Consider the following 23427-nt stretch of genomic DNA (forward strand, 5'->3'; position numbering starts at 1 on the left):
AAAATATTGGATCCGCTCTTGGCTTCGCACCATCACCTCACAGAAAACTCTGCTTTTCCGGCCGTTCACTGACCGGCTGGACGTACAGAGCTGTTCACCTAAGCTCAACAGCCTGAAGTGCTAGACCGCATCAGCATCGCACTCACAGCCTTGACAGCGCTCTCTGTGCCCTGCACTGGGCCGTACCACCAGATCGCCGATCGTCCCCCGCCTCGATCGAACGACGCCAAACAATCGGCCCGGCGGACCAGAGACGCCACCTGGATCGCGCCGCGTTCCAGTTGCTTGGTGGCACCGTATGCGACTGAGGGCACTGGGGGCATCACCAAAACACTGACACGCCGCCGCACGGGTCAGTGAACGGTAGGCTTGGATCGAAGTCAGTCGCTGTGCCCTCCCCCCCCCCCCCCACCCCTCACCTGGTGCCAGAGGCGGGTCAGCGGTGCCTGACTCGGTATGCAGCCAGAGGGTCACAGGCCAGAGGACTCCGGCGGCTTCTGTCCGCTGGTGAAGTACAAGTCATGGACGGTGATGTCCGGGTTGAGTGTGGGTAACACGTCCTCGCTATGATAAACCGCCCGTTGCACGGCCTGGTCACGGCCGGCGTGTCGCGCAGTGACGCGGCACGTGACGTGTTTATAGCCGCGCGAGGCGTCAGCAGATGGCAGTCGTTCTCTCACCACAGCCATCGCGGCCGCTGGCTGGTGCAACTCGCTGCCCCCTCCCGCTCTCTCCCTCCCTCTGTGGCTGGCGTGGATGAGAACGGGGTTCTCAACGTGTGTGAAGACGGCTATGTGGGGCTGAGTGGCAGGGCCAAGGTTACCATAATTCATTGTCAAGCTTCACTGAAAACATATAAGCCTCGTCACTCAAGACAAAGCTCGGTAAAGCCGTAGCTAAGAGAGGGACTGCGCTTTCGTTTTCACAGGGGCAAACCAATTAATTAACACACTGAAGAGCTACACAAATCATATCTTGAAACAGGTCGACGCAACCTCCTGTAAAGACGAGCATATTGGCGCGACTTGAAGGCACCGTTCAAGTCTCTCTCTATAAATCGAGCTATGGCTTGAAAGATGCACAAAGCAAGGTTTGAAGTTCAGTAATAACAAAACTGCTTATGAAAACGGTTGAGTGCTGACAGGAAGCTCTCGATGTTGGAAATATTGGCACTGCTAGTTACGCCAATATTCCCCGCTTTTTTGCCCGCCGTTTGAACGTGATCGGACCTCTTTTTCACGTGAAGTGAGATAAAAGGTGACGGGCAGTGTCCTTGACAAAATAATGGTTCCTCCACGAACTATTAAAAGCCCATGAAGTTCTTCAGGTGATAAGCCATAGCGCATCCGATCAAATGAACACTGAGGAACTTTTCGTACAGCTGCGAACCATTTGCGGCACGAAGACTTGCGAAAAGTGTCACGCCGAAAACCCATAAACGGGGAGGACGGCAGCGGCGGACGGTTAGCAGCTTAATAGCGGTAAAAGCACGGACTTTTCTAAAAGGAGTCACGTCCGGGTCGACACTACACACAGCCACACAGTTCACATCCGACCACATGACACAGCCACCGGACGAAAGTCAGCCATGATTGCTGGAAAATTGCTATCCGCTGAGGGAGGGGTGATTAAGTTCACGCCCTGCCCACGGATCACTGAGGTCAAATGACTCAGCTGAATCGTGCTCCGGGGTAGCCTTGCCCACCTCCTCGCAGCAGTGATATACAGGATGCGCGCGATTATCTGACTGCATTGCTGCATGGACGGGAGAGATCTACAGGCCCACTGAGGCGTGACATGCCAGATCTCTCCCAGACCATTCTGTCGTGGTTCAAGGGCACACCCGGCTTCCATTCCACCTCAGCTCTCGATGTGCCATGACAAAGGAGCCAGTGTGTATCGCCTACACTTGGCAACAATATTGCCCGCCTGTGGGTCGGTCTGATCAGCGCATGTTCTGAGAGATTAGTTCATTGCCCGAGTGACATTCACTGTGTCAGGCTAATTGACAATGCGTTGGCGTTGCTGGCTGATGGGGCCATCGCCGCGGTAACATGGCAGCGGCCCACCGACCCTCAGCCCATGTCTCACGCACTTGTGGGCAGCGAGTCAAGGTGCTAGTCCAATGAGCCCTGAATATGGAGGCAATGAGTCGTTGACCGTTACCAGATGAAACCCCCATTGTAGAAGTAGAACAATACCTCACCGTCAGTGACTCCCGAACCTGGAGCCAACGCGTCACTGACAGTCACATAATGAACTCAGCATTATCCCGAAGACTCCTAATCTGCAGCCAGTGAATCACTGATCCTCATCCAGTGACTGATGGCAGTTCAAAACACAGGGCGTGGTGTGTGGGACAACGAAGCACAGCCAGTGGCGTCACGTCACCGCCGCGCATGACAACCCCGCCGCACTGAAGCCCGCTCCGCGACTTCGGACCGCGGCGACCGCGGTGGAAGGATGCGTGTGTGCTCAGTAATTCCCACTCCGGAGGCCAGCGACTCGCTGACACTGACCCAAATACACATTTCTTCGGGTACGCGACCGACGCATGTTCCTGCGTACGAGGAAAGTCAATCACCAGTACACCTGACAAAAACCGAGGTTTCCAGCGCATCGCAAACTTGAGACGGGGAACGTGCATGTGGGCAGCGTCTGACAGAGGTCTCAGGGGTGGTGCAGTGAGCAGCGTCTGGCAGAGGCCGCGATGGTGGTGAACTGAGCAGCGTCTGACAGGTAAAAAGGGTGTTGCAGTGGACAGCGTCTGACAGAGGTATCAAGAACGGTGCAGTGAGCAACGTCTGACAGAGGTCTGCAGAGTGGTGCAGTGAGCAACGTCTGACAAAGGTCTCAAGAGTGGTGCAGTGAGCAACGTCTGACAGATGTCCGAAGAGTGGTGCAGTGAGCAACGTCTGACAGAGGTCTCAAGGGTGTTGCAGCGGACAGCGTCTGACAGAGGTCTCAAGGGTGTTGCAGCGGACAGCGTCTGACAGAGGTCTCAAGGGTGGTGCAGTGCGGCATGCCATCCTTTATCAGCCTGCAACTGAGTAGTTGCCCTTTTTGTAACGAGCGCATTCCCGCCAAAGGGCACCCAACAGAACAAAAGCTGAGGTATTTTTAAACTCTGGATAGACGGCCACATAAGCAATCTCTCAGTGAAAGTCGTAATATGCCAACAAAAATGGCGAACAAATGAAGACTTCTACATGGAAGGCAACAGACGACCAACTTAGGCGCCGAAAAGATTTGGTGTAGAGAGCATGACACGCAGCACTTTGTCCAAACACACCACGTCTTCGTCCAGAATACACAAATGGCAAGAGGCGTGAGACCTTCCTTCCGCCCATTCTAACAGAGCCATGGATTGGGGTGGACCAGGCTATCCCATTAAGTCAAAAGTCTCGAAATCAGAAGTGTCATAACACATTCATCAGGCATGTCTCCACGCGGGGGCTATTCACTGCGTGGTAGGCAGATGGTGAGAGACGGCATCCGATATTTCATAACAATCTGAAATCCAGACTGTTACTCCCCGCGCCAATGCATCACCGTTGTCGAACCATGCCAATCAACACACACGACTTTGCTTTCGTCTCTGCAGGCGTGCGTGCAGCGTCCTGCGCGATTACGCTGTCAATGACCACACCAGTCAAAGCCAGCGCAAAATAGCAGAAACAGACATCATCCTCATCTTCCACCGCCGCTGCCTGTCATATCCCGCCTGTCATCCGGCTAAGCCAGCCAAAACGATAGAAAAGGCATCCACATCTGCCGCTGACGTCACCCGCCGTAGCCCGCCGCTCCGCCGACAGGACTGGCAGGTCCTGGCGCTCGTGCCCTCCCGGCGCATCCCCCCCCCCCTCTCCCCGCTTGTCCGTCGTGGCGTAACCGCGCAGGGCCGGCGCGCGAGCGGTCTCCGTCCGGAAGCGGCGCCGCATCGGCCCGCTCCCCGCCGCCGGAGTGAGAGTGGTCGTGCAATCTGCGCACTCCAGCCGCCGGCTTTCTCCGCCGCCGAGCACGTCCCGGCTGGGGGCGGCGGCGTCTGACCGACCGGCCACGTCTGAGCCCCCGGCGGGCGGGGCAGAGGTCAGGCTCCGCCGCCGAGCACGTCCCGGCTGGGGGCGGCCGCGTCTGACCGACCGGCCACGTCTGAGCCCCCGGCGGGCGGGGCAGAGGTCAGGCTCCGCCGCCGAGCACGTCCTGGCTGGGGCGGCGGCGTCTGACCGACCGGCCACGTCTGAGCCCGCCGGCGGGCAGGGCAGAGATCAGGCGGGGCGCGAGGGAGCCGAGGTCAGCAGCGCAGTGGACATCAGCCGGCTGCCGACTGTCAGCTGGCTGCTCGCTCATCTATGCAGTCTGTGCGGCGACTACGGAGTCAGCAATAGAACGGTGGTCGACCGGTGTTCGGCCGGTCGAGCCAGGCCTAAGAATGCCAGCCGGTGGTGATGGTACTACTCAGTGATCTATGACGTCATGAAGTTCTCACGACTTATCCTGTTTGCCAACAGAAACCAATTGGTCGCCAAACGGAAGGCTGGGTCCACTTTTACAGGCGCACTCTCGCATTGCTGAGTCCTGAAATATACCTTCCGTAACCTCAAAATGTCCTTGGGAGACATCACTGGGACCATCGCAATATATTCCGCAATGCAGCATAGAATAGTCGGTGAGTAACAGCCTTTGGCTTCTGCGTGGGGAGTCCGAGTTCGAAGCCCGGTTGCGCCATACTTATATGACCTCTGCAATCGCCGGTCCCCCATAAAAGGCATTCGAGAACGTGCGTCGCGTTCACAATCATAACGGTCTCAACCTGGGAACCTTTTGGTATAAATTCCAAAGGTATGTAGCGTAGACAGCTGTCAATTTACAGAGAATATTCATCTCCTTTGCCGCTTTGTGGCGTTTGCGCAGACATCCTTCTTCGATCAAAATATTCCATCATCACGGTTAAGCTTTCTTCATTTTCTAGAAGAATAGCACAAACTTGAAACCTCCACATCTGTACAGACGTGTCTGGTTTCTGCGTCCGGTTTTTGGGGCGGCAGCCGAATCCACCTGGAATAAGTTCAGCACCACAAGCATGCCGGCAGACCACCACTATACTGACCTCAGAGGCGCCGTCCTCCGCGGTGACTTCTTCCTCCGCCGTCAGCAGCGGCAGGCGCGAGTACCTCCTGTCGAAGACGCACGTGTGCAGCTGCGAGTCCAGCAGGCGCAGGTGGTCCAGGCTGCGCATGACGACCCAGTGGCGGCCGAGCGAAGCCACGCGGAGAGCCAGACAGTCGGCCCATTCGGCGGTCTGGTCCTGGCCGCGGCACGAGACGCCCGGCTCGCCGTCATGCAGCTGGACCTGCCGCCGATCGGGGTCGGGGTTCAGCGGTATGCGGTAGGACACGGTATGCGTACATTTGTAGTTCGGTAGTACGTCGTGCACCTATGTGAACGGTCTAAAAGGTGGACAGAAATGTAATTGCACGAACACCTTGCTACATTTTAATTAAAATCAGGGGCTTGCGCCCGCACATTATTGGCGAACATACAAACAGTGGTTGTGGGCTGGGTAGCGGTGTCACGCTGGGCTCTGGGTGTTACCAGGGCGTATTCTGCTTAGACCGGCAAATTTGATACCGCTGGGGCCCGTAGTTGGGTACTGGGTGTTACCAGGGCGTATTCTGCTTAGAACGGCAAATTTGATACCCCCGGGCCCGTAACTGGGTACTGGGTGTTACCAGGGCGTATTCTCCTTAGAACGGCAAACTTGATACCGCTGGGCTCCTTAGCCAGGTAAATAGGATGGCGCACGAGCTTGCGGTTGAGCCCCGGTCTCAGCATTGCAAGCCACGCGAGCACTGACCTCAACCTCGGACAGCTCCACGTGCTCATAGTGGAAGTGGGCGCATTGCACGAGAGGGTAGATGCGCGGATCGCCGCTGCCGGCGCCACCACACCCCTGTCCCGTGAAATGCTGAATCCGAACACTGCCACGAGATGTCGCTAGATCCGAAAACGCTGTGAGTCCGCTCTGAAACCAAGAGCTCACGGTGAACAGCATGCCATGGCACTGAGGCAAAGCACACCGTTGACAAGCACTCTGGTTGTTACACAGCCCAAATTTGAGAATTTACCCATGCATACGATATGCGTCGATGACACCGGCCATGCCCGCTTGCAACGCCGCCCCCTGCTCCACATCAGCTGACATGTCCCGATAACAGCACAGCCCTCCCACATTCCAGGCACGCCGCTACACAGTCACTGCTCCGGGTCAGGCGGGTAGCAGCAGCAACACGGCCAGCATTTTCTGCCACTTCGCTTCCAAACTGCGTCACATGCTGGGCAGGTGGCAGCACAGTCGAACCCACAGTCAAGCCGTAAAGTCATTCCAGGTCGACATCATCCGATACGAGCTCGTAAACTGAGCCGGCTGCTCTTAACGTCCGGGCTCCCGAGGCATAAAGCGGCCTGACTGTCGGCGTGTTTCAGCACGGGTTGCTAATTGACGCATATAGTGCAATACTGCCAACAGAAATAGGAAGGCCTAAATGTAACCGCGAACACATCACTGCTTCAAATTGTTTTCTCAAATTTGATCACCTACCTCGCTACAACCACGAAGGCAGATGATAACCAGTGGCGAGACAACAGGGATATTACATTTAGACGTTGCTTCTGCATAGCTGGAGATCATATCAGCCCAGGCCCCAGTACGCCGCGATGCAATTTTTTTAACGTCTTGTCAGTTCCGTTTTGGTACACTGGTCTGCCAGACACCTTCGGCACACTCATCCATAGCGGTGGATGAGATCACTGGTTAAGGGCTTTAGCTGATGCGTTATGCAGGGCAGGCGACTGTGGTCTCGGCGACGAAGGCCAGCAGCACGGGCTTGCGACCGGGAAATCGGGCGCTCACCTGCGACGTGTAGGCGGGGTCGATACTGGACAGCTCCCGGGCCCGCCGCGGCTGAGTGCTGCCGTCGACGGAGTGATACGACATCAGCCCGGCCTGACCCGGCTCCGATGCCCTGCGGCCAACGGTCGGGTCAGCGCGCAGGCGCGTCGGGTCACGCGCGCAGCGGATCGATGTGGCGTCAGAGCGACCGCTTCCGGCAGCAGCGGCCGGCCGCGGCCCGACACTAGGCGAGGCGCTGGGCGGACTCCTGCTGCGGGGGGTGGCAGGTGGCGAGCGGTATTCCAACTCCCTGCGGTGCGACAGCTCCCCTGGCTTCCGCCTTGGAGCAGATTAACATGCGGTATGACATCCACGCTGTCGTCGGGCAGTTCAGGGCTGTGGCGCTTTCTGATTCGTTGCAGCGCGGCGGATTGATTAATCGATCGCAGCACAATACTCTTGACGGGTTGATGAGTCGTGTTCTAAGAAATGTCAGCCGCTAATACTAGCTGCTGAAAGTAACACTCTGGTACATCCTAGTGATATACAAGGAATACAACAACATAAATCGTGCATTTCCCCTGAAGCGAGGCCATCTGGCCCGCAGGTGAAAACTTCTGTTCATTGCGAATATCAAGGTCAATTTAAATATCAATACACATGCCAATGCACGAGAAATTTGGTAACGGTATAGAGCACATGCCCCTGGAGGTTACAATATGCGTATGGGCCTGTCTCCAAGGGATCGAGAGCCGTCACCAGGCACGTCTCGGTACGTCGGAGCACGTCTCCCGGGGCCGTCATCAGGCACGTCTCGGTACGTCGGAGCACGTCTCCCGGAGCCGTCACCAGGCACGTCTCGGTACGTCGGAGCACGTCTCCCGGGGCCGTCACCAGGCACGTCTCGGTACGTCGGAGCACCTCTCCCGGGGCCGTCACCAGGCACGTCTCGGTACGTCGGAGCACCTCTCCCGGGCCGTCACCAGGCACGTCTCGGTACGTCGGAGCACGTCTCCCGGGGCCGTCACCAGGCACGTCTCGGTACGTCGGAGCACGTCTCCCGGGGCCGTCACCAGGCACGTCTCGGTACGTCAGAGCACGTCTCCCGGGGCCGTCACCAGGCACGTCTTGGTACGTCGGAGCACGTCTCCCGGGGCCGTCACCAGGCACGTCTCGGTACGTCGGAGCACGTCTCCCGGGGCCGTGACCGGGCACGTCTCGGTACGTCGGAGCACGTCTCCCGGGGCCGTGACCGGGCACGTCTCGGTACGTCGGAGCACGTCTCCCGGGGCCGTCACCAGGCACGTCTCGGTACGTCAGAGCACCTCCCCCGGGCCGTGACCGGCACGTCTTGGTACGTCGGAGCACCTCCCCCGGGCCGTGACCGGGCACGTCTCGGTACGTCGGAGCACCTCTCCCGGGGCCGTGACCGGGCACGTCTCGGTACGTCCGAGCACCTCTCCCGGGGCCGTGACCGGGCACGTCTCGGTACGTCCGAGCACCTCTCCCGGGGCCGTGACCGGGCACGTCTCGGTACGTCGGAGCACGTCTCCCGGGGCCGTGGCCCGAGCACCGCCTCGGGCTTCAGCCGGCGTGGCGGCCTTGAGCCGGTGCTGCGAGGTGAGCAGTAGGCTGGTTAGTTCCCACATGTGACTGCAGGCATGGTGAGTCACGGCCAGCCAGCGGCGCAGTGTCCGAACCCCCCTGGAGGAGGAGGGGGGGGGGGCTGGGCGGTGCGAGCAGGGCGCAGATGACGGAAGCCCGTTGATGGACGAGCTGCACCCCGGCAATGGCCAGCATTGCCAAACTGATGGAGGTGACCACTGCCCGGTCAAAAGGCGTAGTGCTAGGCATCCAATGCCAAATGGCACACATCCACACCATATCACTGGCTTCACTTTGCAAGGCGGTTAAAACATTCAGGAATGGTACCAACACATGACGTCAATTAAAACCAGAGGCTCAAAACCAGAGGCTAAAACAATTGTAAATATTTACTAAAACTGGGGCGAAAACTTTGTATTGGCCTTTCAGGCCACTGCATGCCTTGTATTGACCTTCAAACAATTGCATGCCCTTGTATTGACCTTCAGGCTATTGCATGCCTGCAGCTCGCTGCAAACGTAAGCCAAAATTGAATCGAGAGACTCAGTATTGACCTATTAGGTCTGTGCTAGGGCAAATGGCCCCAGCAAGCCAAGCGTATTACAAAAGAATATAATTAAAAAGAAAACTCCCGAAAAGGATGGCGGAACTGCCAAAACCCAGACGTACCGTCACCGCCTCGCCGATGAGGCCTCGGCACCGCACATCACGTCGCACGCGACACCGGCTCAGGGAACGCGGACGCGACACTGCGCCGTCGGACGTCGTCGTCGGCGCGGCCTGCCACCGCCGCCCGGCCGGCCGCGTGCGACTGTGGGCCGGCGCTGGCAGGCCCGCCGCCGCCCCGCCCCGCCCCGCCCCGCCGCCGGCCTGTGTCCGGGCTCTGCCAGCAGCGGCCGCCCTGGCAGCCGCGTCGTTTCCGATGAACCCGCACTCGCGTCCCAACTCGTCGCCGCCGTCGACAGACGTGAGGTCCCGGCGGCGACCGTACGTCCCAACGGGTGTGCCCCTCCCCATCCGAGCTGCGGCTCACCGACGTCGGCGGAAGTTCCCGCCGCCGGCGTCGGCGGGCCGGAGCGTGACGGCATGCAGAGGTCACCATCCCGGGGTCACGGCCGCGGCCCCACCCTCTGATGAGGTCTCAGCCAGGCCCGTCAGCGGTCAGCAGAGCCGCGGGACCTACCGCCCGTGACGTCACCTCGTCACGGTCTCCGGGAGGTCCGGCTGCGGCGCCTCCGGAGGCTGCCGGCGCTCGGATCCTGTCGGTGTCGGGTACCGGCCACGCCGAATCACGGCGGGCTGAAGCCAGGCGCTGGCAACGCGCGCGCGCCGCCCAGCTACTCACGGTGCGGTGCTCGTGCGCAATGCAGGGGAGCGAAGCGGAACGACCGGACCGCGCTGGACCGGGGTACGACGGCGGTCCGCGCCGAGCCGAATACACGGCTATCACCTAGCGGAGAACACAGCGCCTTTTGTTGAGTGGGCCGTGGGGCCGTCAGAGAAAACACCCCATATTCCTGCTGGCTCCCTTAACTCACTTAACGCTAATGCCAGACCGCGACAGACGGCGCTGGCAACCGCGCATAAAACTCGCATAACGCGTCATCATTCGCGGCTGCACGCTGTGAGACGAACCGACGGCCGGAAGCGTCGACATCTACCGTGCCAGACTGAAACTAATAGTTCCATATTCGCTCCCTCTGACGGCAGGCGGGCAGACGCAGACGCCTGGGACAAGGGAGAAGCAGATGCGCCGCCGCTGCACGCGTTCCGCTGTCAAAACATTACAGCGGGTCGCCTGGAGCTCGGATTGCTCTGGCGCCAAAACAGCCCAGTAACTAACGTAACTAACGCGTCGCTCCGACATGCCTGTGATGTTTGCGGGAGACCGCAATCTGTGTGTTTAACGGGCCTGCAAAACAGCTCAGCCCACAGAAAGCAACCAATGGCAAGCCGGTCGGTCCTTTTGAGCGGCGAACGGAGGCATCTGACGCCGGGCAGAAACAGAGCGGAGGCTCCTGGTCGTCGACCCGCGCGGGAACGGCGCTAACGTCACTGCCACAGTGATCCCTGGCGTGAGGGCGCACGTCAAAGAGAGTGTGCACACAGAGTAGCTGCCGGCCCCCCTTACTAAATTCATGGTGCTTTAATAGGTACGTCTGCGGACCAAATGCAAGACCTTATAAGCTTATTTTTGGCCATTCTGTGTCTTTGACGTCATATGATGGGTCTTCTCAAACTAAAGTCCGTAATTTTAACTTTTAGCTGAAATTTTCGCAAGCTTTTAGCTAAAGAAAAGGCTTCAACTGATGGTTTAAATAACTGAATTCAGCACGAGAAGACAAATCAAGCGATTTCAAACACTCATAATGGCCAAAAATGAGCGTATTGGGTTCTGCCTTTGGACGGCAGGCGTGACTAAGTGATGACAGCTGACAGTTCCAGGAGGACACGTAAAATGAGAACATCGAGAGCATGCAATGTTGCACGACACGCAAGACATTGCACGCACCTACCGCGCGCCAAATTCGCTTTGCAGGGATTTTTTTGCTTGCTATACATCCTGTCTTCACGTCGTGGACGTCAAACGTCAAATGCGACAAATGCGACAAAGGTTTCAAAAATGTGCTTCAACTGAAAAATGAAACGTCTGCGTGCAACGAAAAACACAAGAACGGAGAGGTGTATGCTTTCTTTCGAACCGCCATTCAACATCAATTGGGTGACTTAGTGTGAGCGGTCTTAAGTAAACTTAACAAAGGTACCCGAACAAGGAAAAATAATCAGTTTGGTGCAGCCAGGCCCAGCTCGGCCATCACAACTTCTACACACTTATTTAGGGTGAGCACTTCCGTTTTCAACAAATTTAATCTGTTATTGTTTACGCAAACACATTGCTTCGACAGGATTTTTTCCGTCGTGTCTAGCCTCCACGCAAAAAAAAAATCCGGCGCTGCTTCCGACGTTAGTCAGCTCGGCGACTTCATCTAAACCAAAACTCGGTCCGAGACTTGGTGGCGAAGTTTACGTTGAAACATCTCAAACAAGCCCAAGTCATGGACAGCACGTGCCATCACTTGGGAATCCCAAGCGCCCCGAGTCATGCACGTTACATCGGCCTCACCCGAGGGAAGGGGGAGGAGGCCGAAGGAAGGAGGAGGGGCCAAAGGAAGGAGGAGGGGGCCGAAGGAGGAGGAGGGGGCCGAAGGAAGGAGGAGGGGGCCGCAGGAAGGAGGAGGGGGCCGAAGGAATGAGACGTAACCTAACGCGTGCCGCAAAGTGCACAGTTGGGACGTTCAACCGTTTGCTGGCCCGTACATTCGGGATTAGCCGAAGCTCTGGGCTCGAAATTCTAGCAGAAGAGGACATCAAGTGCGAGAGTGAACGTCCCACACGTAAGTACTAAGTAGTCAAGACGCAGGGGATGCTGATGGCTAAGTGCCAGCTGAGAACAAAATATAGTGATGGACAAAGCTCCAACGCTCCTTCATGAATGCTATAAGTAACACGCCCGCCGTCTAGGGTTTTTGTTCTGATCAGGTGGAGGCAACCCTGATAAGACAAGACTGTGACTACTGGAAAGGCTCCACGGAGACTTCTCGTAGGGGTCATGATCTACGGAAAGAGGGTATCGTGTCCGAAGACGGTGGTTACACCCGAAGCCAAGTGCCGTCAGGACGGTTTGCGGGAGCGACTAGTGCTCGACCTACGAGTCAGGGGTACGTCACAGTGGTGACCTTATCGAAACAGCCCCATTTGGGACAGACCAGCACAGAATGGCTGTATCCGTCAATAACGGACCACTCGTTCACAACACACAGCATCGAAAACAGTAATTATATTTATTGGGGAAATATATGAACATATATTCGCGACAAGGCCACGAATGAGTTTTTTCATATATTTCGGCTCGCGGCAGCAAGTGCGCCTGTGAAAAATATAGCTACCTAAAAATGGCATTTTCACAAGGTTATTCTAAGGTGATCCTAAAACAATGAACACGATATAAGACTGGGTGTTCAGCTAGGTGGTATTTTTTAGCATACATTTCGTCCTGCCTGGTCCAAATGTATTCACTTGAATAGCAGGCACGACTGGCAGGCCCGAAAAACTTGTGCGAAAAAAACTACGTCAATATCAAAATAAATGACAGCAATTGGTCTCTATACGACCTTACATACAAACATCGACCCCAGGGCAGCACGCATGCGAAGCAAAAATGGATGGAAAGCTTTCTGACCGGGCGAATATTCCCCTATCCAGGTATCTACCAGACGACAGACGAGCTCCACATTCTGGCTTCTAGTGATATGATGAATGCATCTGTCAGTCTGCACGCGACCCAGCACGGAGCTAGTGTGTCTCGCCCCGCACTGCCAGTCTGCATGCGACCCAGCACGGAGCTAGTGTGTCTCGCCCAGCACTGTGAGGCTCTCTAGTGATATGATGAATGCATCTGTCAGTCTGCATGCGACCCAGCACGGAGCTAGTGTGTCTCGCCCCGCACTGTCAGTCTGCATGCGACCCAGCACGGAGCTAGTGTGTCTCGCCCCGCACTGCCAGTCTGCACGCGACCCAGCACGGAGCTGGTGTGTCTCGCCCCGCACTGTGAGGCGCGACCCAGCACGGAGCTAGTGTGTCTCTCGCCCCGCACTGTCAGTCTGCACGTGACCCAGCACGGAGCTAGTGTGTCTCGCCCCGCACTGTCAGTCTGCACGTGACCCAGCACGGAGCTAGTGTGTCTCGCCCCGCACTGTCAGTCTGCACGTGACCCAGCACGGAGCTAGTGTGTCTCGCCCCGCACTGTCGGTCTGCACGTGACCCAGCACGGAGCTAGTGTGTCTCGCTCCGCACTGTCAGTCTGCACGTGACCCAGCACGGAGCTAGTGTCTCGCCCCGCACTGTCAGTCTGCATGCGACCCAGCCCGGAGGTAGTGTGTCTCGCCCCGCACTGTCAGTCTGTACGTGACCCAGCACGGAGGTAGTGTGTCTCGCCCCGCACTGTCAGTCTGCATGCGACCCAGCCCGGAGGTAGTGTGTCTCGCCCCGCACTGTCAGTCTGCACGTGACCCAGCACGGAGGTAGTGTGTCTCGCCCCGCACTGTCAGTCTGCACGTGACCCAGCACGGAGGTAGTGTGTCTCTCCCCGCACTGTCAGTCTGCACGTGACCCAGCACGGAGGTAGTGTGTCTCGCCCCGCACTGTCAGTCTGCACGTGACCCAGCACGGAGGTAGTGTGTCTCGCCCCGCACTGTCAGTCCGCATGCGACCCAGCCCGGAGGTAGTGTGTCTCGCCCCGCACTGTCAGTCTGCACGTGACCCAGCACGGAGGTAGTGTGTCTCGCCCCGCACTGTCAGTCTGCATGCGACCCAGCACGGAGGTAGTGTGTCTCGCCCCGCACTGTCAGTCTGCACGTGACCCAGCCCGGAGGTAGTGTGTCTCGCCCCGCACTGTCAGTCTGCATGCGACCCAGCACGGAGCTAGTGTGTCTCGCCCCGCACTGTCAGTCTGCATGCGACCCAGCACGGAGCTAGTGTGTCTCGCCCCGCACTGTCAGTCTGCATGCGACCCAGCCCGGAGGTAGTGTGTCTCGCCCCGCACTGTCAGTCTGCATGCGACCCAGCACGGAGGTAGTGTGTCTCGCCCCGCACTGTCAGTCTGCATGCGACCCAGCCCGGAGCTAGTGTGTCTCGCCCCGCACTGTCAGTCTGCACGTGACCCAGCCCGGAGGTAGTGTGTCTCGCCCCGCACTGTCAGTCTGCATGCGACCCAGCACGGAGGTAGTGTGTCTCGCCCCGCACTGTCAGTCTGCATGCGACCCAGCACGGAGGTAGTGTGTCTCGCCCCGCACTGTCAGTCTGCATGCGACCCAGCACGGAGGTAGTGTGTCTCGCCCCGCACTGTGAGGCTCTCAAGTGGTCTGCACCTGTTGAGCTGCTTAACAAAGTGCTGGATGCCGAGACTTAGTCCCAGTAGCTCACAAGTAATGGGGAGACGGCACGAAAGAGCCTTGTGCTGAGACGGAATGTGACTGTGAGTATTTAATTAACGTTCTCCGACATAGCCACACACGCTGGGCAAATCATAAAAGTTGATGAAGGACTAACTTCAAATCTCGCACTGAGAGCTGTACGTGATTATACGGAAAGCCAAGCGTAGGAGAAGAAGAGCTCTACAATTTCACCGTCTTAGTAACATGCCCGTAGTAGCCACTTTTGGACTCGCAGCGATTTACACGACCAGCCTGTGGAGCAGGCAGGGAGCCCATGTGCGCCGGTGACTGACCCGATGGCGCCGGTGACTGATCCGATGGCGGCGGCGCTGCCCCCGACGCCGTCCCGACGCCGCATCACGAGCGAGCCGGGGCGCCACCAGCCCTGTGCCGCGGCCCGACGGCTGCGCGGCACCGTCGCCGACATCGCAGCGTGACGACTGCCGGCGGCCGTGTGCGCTGAAGGTCACGTGCTCCACCGCCGGCTCCGCTGAAACAATAGGCACTTCTGGAGGTACACTGGTGTCACCGGAAACAATGCGCGAGCGGGCCTCAGTTAGGGTATCAACTGGGGCGGCGGTAAAAAACGTTTTGGATGCCGCTGAAGGAAGGCAACTACTTTGAGACATTTTCCTGAGATAGCCCAAAACAGAAAGGAGAATGAGGTTTCCCAGGCACGCATGTCATCAGCTCGCTAAATAATTAGCTTGACAACTGCGTTATTGGCATTGTCTCGCTGAGCATGGCCGAGGACAACATTTACTATCAACAGATACGCGAGCAGTCTTTTTTTCGATAACTAGAGCCCTCCCCAAAATTGTGACGCCCATGTGGACGACCGGGCTCAAGTCCCAGCTGTGCCATGACCTTTCAACGTTCGGATGGCCGTCGCAGGCGCTGGCGCTCCATAGAAAGGTGCGAGGTGAGGACGCGGGTCGAGCACGCCACCGCCACGTCTGCGTTGTAATACGACACAGTTACCGTCCGATGAACTGCCTCTTTGTCACCCAAAGTACTACTGTCGCGAGACTGCAATGTTACAGGACGAGACGAGACCACTTTTTGTGATGTCTAACACTCACATCGATGGATATCGGCTAGGGCCCCAGTACCCTGACGGTGTACCAAACCGCGCTGTATTGCGTGGATCGGCGGGCGGGTGTGCTATATTTGCATCCGTGCGCGTGTGGGCTCGGGTCAATCAAGATGTTTGGCTCCTCAGGTCACCCGGAAACATGGGTGGTGCACTGGAAAAGTATTCGGGGGGAGGAGCACATGGTGAAATGTGATTCACTAATACTATCTGTATACTGCAATGCGCGCTGGTAATACGGAGCCTCTCGGGCAAAGACTTCGCCCTTGGCTTAGCTCCAATTACAAAGGCCGCGTGATCTCGCCTCAGCCGAATGCTCTCAGCCTCAGCCGAATGCTCTCAGCCTCAGCCGAATGCTCTCAGCCTCAGACGAGTGCTATCAGCCTTTTGTGATTTCGCTGGCTCCGCGTAGGGAGTGCCCCGTCACAGACAAGTAATGCTCACGGGTAGTTTTGTGTGTTTGTTCTTGGCGTTGTCTTTGTTTTTGTTTTGTTTTGTTTTGTTTTTTTGGTGAAGCATGACTGAGTTGATCTCGGCCAGTGCTTTTATCATTTGCGGATACCTGTTGCAATAAAAATATGCCTCAGGGGCACAGTTTCACAAAATGAGTCGGGGGAGGGGACTGGACAGTGAACAATTACCCAACCTACCACAAGATATGCCAACAAATAAGTTTCTCCCCAGATTTGGTCCACTTTTTCCCAAAGCTGCCGGAGGGGGGTGGCTGGAGCGCAAGTTTGCGGGACCTCACCTCCCGCGCCCAGCTGAACAGGAAATTGAACCCTTGATGTGTCCTATGTTCAATGGAATGTTCTTCAGTTGAGGATATTGGAGCAAACATCAGATATGATGAGACGAGTTCATTTAATTTTAAGTGGGAAAGACTGCTCTAGACAGCACAATTCTTGGTTCAGAAAATATGCTCCTCAATGCGTCATAGTTTGATTGCGTCATCGCACCCTGCACAATAATGATAAAGAACAAATTGACGGCATCATATCTGGAAATCGCGCACACAAACGCCAGTTATGAACACCTCGACAACTATATTTTTCTTGACCTTGATCGCCGCGTGGCTCATAGAATAGCAGGATTTGAATGACGTTATTATAACGTCGGGAATGCCAAGATGTCTTTGAAATACTCTCCCCGATACACTTCTTCCCATCTTCGTGAGCGTGTGCCTCAGAAACTAGAGGGGCTCAGGCATTAAGAAGGGCAGGATTGTGAATAACACCGAAAGGTCTTCAAGATGGCCATTTCAGTTCAACATCCCATAAAAATGTGGAACACTATCTTTAAACAAATGGAGGGTATGGCTGCTCCAGACATCTGGTGGCACAGATGCTTTCTACATTCTTAGCAAAGTTTAGCAAGTGTAACCCTTTCACGTTTAGTTGCAAAATGGGTGTCAAGAAAGACAAGTTTTGTCATCATTCAGCTTTAGCCCGACCCGTCGCTCCCAATCAACTGCACTCACTGACTTGGTTGTTCTTATTAAGTTATTTTCTTTAAAATAAACAAGCTGCCGTGGCCAACGCTCAGCTTTCAAAATGAGGTAGGTGCAGTTTAAATTCCATCTTTTTCTAAGAATTGCTGCCTATCTCAGTGTCTTACAACTAATCGTGCATGCCTCGTTTGTGGATGGACTACTTGTTCGAACTTCTGCCCTCGTCTGGTGTGATATTGTTCTAGTGTGTTCAGGCGATACTCGGAACAATTATTCCATCAGTAATACTAATGTCTCGTCTCAATCCGTACATAAGGCTACAACGCCTCTTTCTTTATGAGCGGTGCGAACAATATAGAACGCATTGAAATAGATCACGTAGCGCTTCAGTTCAGTTCCGCCCTGCAAGTCACACGCGTCAGCGCGTCGTTTTCAGCGCACACAGTTGTCTGGGCGAACATTTCGAGAATTCGTTGAGTGCACGTAACAGACACCACGCTTGTGCTGGTAAGTCAATTCGTCACAAAAACGCACGCCTCGGGTTGTAGTGGTTAGCAGTGCCCTGGTTGTGCAATCGCAGGCGTCTCCTTAGCTGGCGCTAACGGGATACACCCCAGAGGCGTGCATATAAGGCGGCTATTTGTTGCAGCGGTTATGCGGTCGATGCCTGGCAGTCCCGTGTGGCAGGAGCAAAAAAAAAAGTTCTGCATGATTGCCCATTGGAATGAAGTCACTACCGCGTTCAGTGAATTTTATCGCCATTCTGACCTGGCCGCCGCTATCCGATAGTAAGTATTGGCACGGCTCAAAAGGCACAACTCAAAAGGCATGGTCCAAAACGCACGGCTCAAAGGCAGAAAATCCGTGGTTTTTACTGGGGTGGCACTGACCTACTACACAACGACACAGACAACTTATGCGTAAACGTATGGCGTATGCTTGTGCTATGGCACCTTCCCGAAACTGTGCTGTTGTCGTGCCACTATCACCTGGGGTTTCAACTGGTGCCACCTGATCCAGTTCCGACACGTTTTTGGATGATTCCCCGAAAGTTCAAGGTGTGAAATGCTCTCATTTCCTAAATCAACACCAAGGCAAATGCAATGGCCTCGGTGCAGTAGCAACAGCTCCGCCCGTGCAGCAAGAGGCCGGGCACACCCCATGGTCACGTCACGCTGGCCCACGGCATCACGATCGTGTGCGCGCACAACGTCACGCACATTTCCTGCCGGTGGGACCGCGACACATCCGGTGACGGAAACGGTTGCTGATAGCGGCGGCAGCTGTGTCCGAACAGATATGCGTGCCCGGCCGCCAGGCTTGACCATGCCGGCTCGCAGGGGAACAGCGGAACTGCCGGACGCCTCGACGCTGGGGTCCATGGATGACACACTGCTAGGAGCTGGTGCGATAACAAAATGGAAGCCAATGTCTGATGGATATTGCTGTTAGTGTGTGATAGAACGCAATGATTGACGCCTGCGAAAATGAGGGAATAAAAATGGAATGCACGTAGGAAAAATATCAAATCAAGAGCAAGAAATGGACGATTTCCTCATCATTGGGCATTTGACAGGACCAGTATTTAAAGGCCTTCGAACAATGCCACAAGCTCACAGTGTATGCCTCCAGGACTCCGTGATCCGACCTCGGAGTCTAGGCACGTGTCGGCTCCCATGTGGCGTGCTCGCCACAAGACTTTGGCGAGCCCCGACGCCATGCTGGCTTGGTGACGCGGCCGTCAGTCACACAGGTCACCGCGGTGCGTCCCTCCCGACCCGAAACAGCCAGTCTGCATCTGCGATCTACCGCGCAAGCTTGCCGGGTCTGCGGGCGGACCACTCGGGCCCGCTGGCGCCTCACACACTGAACAACGGACGGCGATGTACGTACATGCACGTAATGTACGCACAGTGTACGTACACCGAGCTCGCCACGTCAGCGAACGTGGGAAGCCCCCGCGCCGGCCGACCACAAACGGATGGTGACACGCCGCATGTGCCCGCCTGCCGATAGCAGGGAGTTGGTGGAAACGTGTCACGTTGTTGTCAGCAAACAGCGCTTCAGTAAAATGAGAGACGAGATTGACTGACCCCATCCATGCTCAGTAACAACGCTTCGATAGTATGAGAGAAGAGATTAGCTGGTCCAGTCCATACTCGCTAACAACGCTTCTACAATGTGAGAGATAAGGTTGGCTGGCCCAGTCCACGCTCGGTAAAAACGCTTCGACAATATGAGAAAGAGATCAGCTGGCCCATTACATGCTCGGTAACAAAGCTTCGACAATATGAGAGAAGAGGTTAGCTGGCCCGTTCATGTTCAGTAACAACGCCTCGGCATGATGAGAGACGAGATTGGCTGACCCCGTCCATGCTCATAACAACGCCTCGACAGTATCAGAGAAGAGATTAGCTAGCCCAATCCATGCTCGGACGCAACGCTTCGACAATATGAGGGAAGAAATTGACTGGCCCAGTCCATGCTCCGTAACAAAGCTTTCACAACATGAGAGAAGAGGTTAACTGGCTCAGTTCACGCTCGGTAACAACGCTTCGACAATATGAGAGAATAAATTATGTGACCCAGTTCATGCTCGGTAACAACGCTTCGACAATATGGGAGAAGAGATTAGCTGGCCCAGTTCATGCTCGGTAACAACGCCTCGATAATATGAGAGAAGAGATTAAGTGGCCCAGTTCATGCTCGGTAACAACGCTTCGGCAATATGAGAGAAGAGATTAGCTGAACCGTTCATGCTCAGTAACAACGCTTTGGCAAGACGAGAGACGAGATTGGTTGACCCCGTCCATGTTCAGTAGCAACGCTTCGACATTATGAGAGAAGAGATAAACTGGCCCAGTTCATGCCCGGCAACAACGTTTCGACAATATGAGAGAGGAGATTAACTGGCCCAGTCCATGCTCGGTAACAACGCTTCGCCAAGATGAGAAAAGAGGTTAGCTGGCCCGTTCATGCTCAGAAACAACGCTTCCCCAAGCTGAGAGAAGAGATTAGCTAGCCCCGTCTGAGCTCAGTAACAACGCTTCGCCAAGATGAGGGAAGAGATTAGCTAGCCCCGTCTGAGCTCAGTAACAACGCTTCCCCAAGATGAGGGAAAAAGTTTGCTGGGCCCATTGATACTCAGTAGCAACGCTTCGGCAATATGAGAGAAGAGATTAGCTGACTCCATCCATGCTCAGTAAAACCAATTTTCGACAGCAGATTAGGCCGCCGTAATGCGGACAACTTGCCTCCAAATATGCCACTAATGTGATAGGCTGGAAAACATGACAGCGCTTCTGGTCCACTCACGGTTCCCAGTCCTGGGTGGTTTCGGTGCAGCTGACCGTGTTACAGCTCTGGAATGCTTTGATAAACACCCATGCCCCAGCATTCAGATACCTGAAGCTAAGGGAGCTTGTTATACATGTCACGCAATGTACATTACCATGACGCACAGCACGCTGCTGTCACGCGTGCGTTGACGCATTAAGCACCGGTGTGACGTACAAACATAAGTTCGTATCGATTGGCAGTGTTCAGATGTAATGTGGAGCGCGAAGTATTCCAAACGGCGATGCTATAAGATCAGAAGGTGAAAAGAAATGAGCCTGATTACCCACAATCGAATCCGTAATGATCAAACATATGACATACTTGCAGATGATTTGCGCCACAGACGCGTTCGATGCCGACCTCCAAACGGAAACTCTACGTGCTGAATGAAAACATTCCTGGTTCCTCGCTCGTGGCCAATATCTTTCACTACGTGCCACGGATTTAAGCACATATCGTTCTCCCGAGAGCGTGCGGTTTCTCTCCGCTTCTCCCAGTAAATCTGTGAGAACCTTAAGCATTACTTGCCGAAGCGTGTCTCACCCACAGCGCCCCCGTTGGTTAAGCGTTCGCCGATTTAGTTGAGGATTGTGACTCCACACGGCCAGATCCGTGGACGCTCACAAACATGCTGCACATGTCTGCAACGGACCCCGAGTGGGAAGCCAGCAAACGCACCGGGCTGGTGATTGGGCCGTTACGGGTGGGAGATGACCCGGCACACCCGCCAACCGACAGGTATCTCGCCGGAGGGAAATCATGTGCCGGCCAAAGAACAGGGGGAACGGTGCGGCGTTATGTTCTATATCGAACCTGGGAACGGAGTGGCTATCTGGGAACGGGGTGGCTACCTGGGAACGGGATGGCTACCTGGGAACGGGGTGGCCTGTAAGTGAAGAGAAGCAGGGGACAGGGCATGGATGGGGGCAGCATGTGAGACACGCGACACAATTCATGTGAGGGACTAGGCAACACAACACGCAACGGAGGTAACATTGCAGTTTGGAGGCAAAGAGGTGGTTGGTGAATGTATGCTTACCGTGGAAATGGAACAGTTGGAACATGGCATAAGACCCAAGTAAAAGAATTTGTACCCGTGTGTGCATGAATAATCTACTTATAAAATGTGCAATTCGGTGCGCCTGGTCCAAATACACGATTACCAAAATATACATGACGGGACAGGCAATTTGCTTGAAGCCGCACTTGTGGTATAGTTTAAAAGTTGCTACATTTTAGGCAAGACACTGCCCGCCACGAGATATGACCTTGAGAAGTTGAGGCATCAACATTTTGAGCTGTTCATGGAGGTCCTTCTCGTGCATACTGTTGCTCAGAGGACATGTGCGTACACGCGTCCGGTAGGTGAATACACTGCAGTGCAGATGTCATCTGAAACAATCGGCGCGGATGGCGGAGCCACCTGCCGGCATAAAACGCCTCAGGGGTCTGAAACTAACTCCCAAAATGCCCATCGTTGAAGGATGCCGTTGGCGAACCAAAAAAGGGTCGACAACGACAGAGCGGTAGAGCCGAGTGTGCTGCAACATTTCAGAGAGCCAATACATTACTGCCTTTATTGAAAGCACCAATAGAACGTCATAGGTTTCCGTGTGGCAGCGAACACTGCCAAGACTTATGACCGCAGAAACATCGGATGCGTATAATGGTAAAGAAGGGCCAGGAATGGACGGCGCAGATTTCTAAGAATTTTGTGGATTTTTTCGTCGTGCTTATTCCTGTAAGACAAATATCGGTGAATGGGGATACGGGACGTTCCAGCGTGGTGATATTTGGTTCGTATCAGGGGTGTGGTTTCGTTTCAAGCGGATGGCTCCAGTCTCCGCCCACCTTTAGAAGATAGAGGGTCAAAGCCGAGGAGAACGCAGTTTTGTTTTACTATTTTGAGGAACGGTTAAGCGTGTCTCACTACTCACCCCCCCCCCCCCCTCAACTTATTTGGCGAAACCGAACCCTTAGTTTCTGCTTTCAACTCAATGAATTCAATGCACCAGAATTACAGTTTTGAGGCATTGGTTAGTGGTGTTCACTTTGTATACTTTCCTGGGCCTGAGCCACAATGCTGATTTGAGCCTCATTAACGCTCTTCTGAGCCTCCTCCAAGCCCTCAACGCATATGAGCAAAAGGAAATACTAGCTCACGAGATGCAGTGTCAGAGCTGCTAAATGTATCACCACCAATATCGCCATCATATTATTTAATCATCATCACGATCACATCGACTTCATATGGGAAGTCATTCCTTAACATCGAAACAAGTTCGGGACCAGCCAGTTACATTCTTCACTATATGTTGACTCCAGGAACCCAGATCAAAGTGGCAGAAATCCAAGGAGAAATGAGGATTTGGCGCAGGTTAGGTCGACTTTATCGGCTCCCCAATTGATTTTAAAAGGTGACATCTCTGACATTAGTGATTAAAACTGCTTTGAAAAATCTCAGGCCACGCAGACAGAAGTGTTTTGATCGGACCGAGGATAGTTACCCCTGCAGTGCCTGGCTTACCTGGATGTCCTCGGTTCACTTCCGTACGGTCTCCTCACGCCCGAGAGGGCGAGTTCACGTCAAGCAGTCCAAACAGTCCGGCCAGTGCCCCACTACGCCAGTACCAACCGCAGCTTCGTGCTGCTCCTCTCCACGGCACCGCTCTCACGGCCCTGCCGCCGCCCCTCTGCAGCGCCGCCACCCCATCACCCCCCGCCGCGCGCTCGGTCGTGCCGCCGTCCCGGGCGGGCGGCGTACGATGGTGCGCAGCGTCACAGCCGGAGGGGCAACCCTCGGGGGAGGGGCGCCGGCGGCGTCCGCGCCACCGGGTGGCGCTGCAGGCGGTCTCGTGGCGAGGCGGCGCCGGTCGGGCGCCGGCGATAACAGGCGGATGAGGGAGGAGGGGAGGGGCGAAAAGCCTGTCGGCTTCCGGATGCATGCGGCGCCACTATCATGCATAGCGCTTGTGGGGAGTGGTGACCAATGGAACCCATGCTGGAATGAGGAGCTTGCGAAGATTTCACGCCCGGTCTTTTCCGCTTTGTGGTG

At 55.5% G+C, this 23427-nt stretch overlaps 1 protein-coding gene across 1 annotated transcript; it reads right to left on the bottom strand.

Annotated features, from left to right (window-relative positions):
- Window positions 1-470: 470 nt before the first annotated feature.
- LOC119098972 (rho GTPase-activating protein 33) lies at window positions 471-23051 on the bottom strand. The gene is made up of 6 exons (XM_037222026.1): window positions 22900-23051; window positions 14784-14980; window positions 6914-7025; window positions 5858-6025; window positions 5111-5353; window positions 471-590 (listed from the first exon to the last, which is right to left on the bottom strand). Exons 2-6 carry the CDS (start codon window positions 14915-14917, stop codon window positions 471-473), a joined length of 777 nt encoding a protein of 258 aa, XP_037077921.1. The 5' UTR covers window positions 14918-14980; window positions 22900-23051.
- Window positions 23052-23427: the final 376 nt, after the last annotated feature.

This window comes from Pollicipes pollicipes, unplaced genomic scaffold (assembly GCF_011947565.3).
Source record: "Pollicipes pollicipes isolate AB1234 unplaced genomic scaffold, Ppol_2.1 Scaffold_2555;HRSCAF=2994_pilon_pilon_pilon, whole genome shotgun sequence".
Classification (NCBI taxonomy): domain Eukaryota; kingdom Metazoa; phylum Arthropoda; class Thecostraca; order Pollicipedomorpha; family Pollicipedidae; genus Pollicipes; species Pollicipes pollicipes.

What these genes read in the sequence shown, in the direction of transcription:
- LOC119098972 (XM_037222026.1), bottom strand. Translation starts at nt 14,917, where the DNA reads ATGTCGGCGACGGTGCCGCGCAGCCGTCGGGCCGCGGCACAGGGCTGG. An exon ending in TCAGTCACCGGCGCCATCGG is followed by an intron (nt 7,026 to 14,783) that starts GTCAGTCACCGG and finishes CGTTGGCCGCAG; the next exon opens with GGCATCGGAGCCGGGTCAGG. An exon ending in TGGAGCTGTCCGAGGTTGAG is followed by an intron (nt 5,354 to 5,857) that starts GTCAGTGCTCGC and finishes GATCGGCGGCAG; the next exon opens with GTCCAGCTGCATGACGGCGA.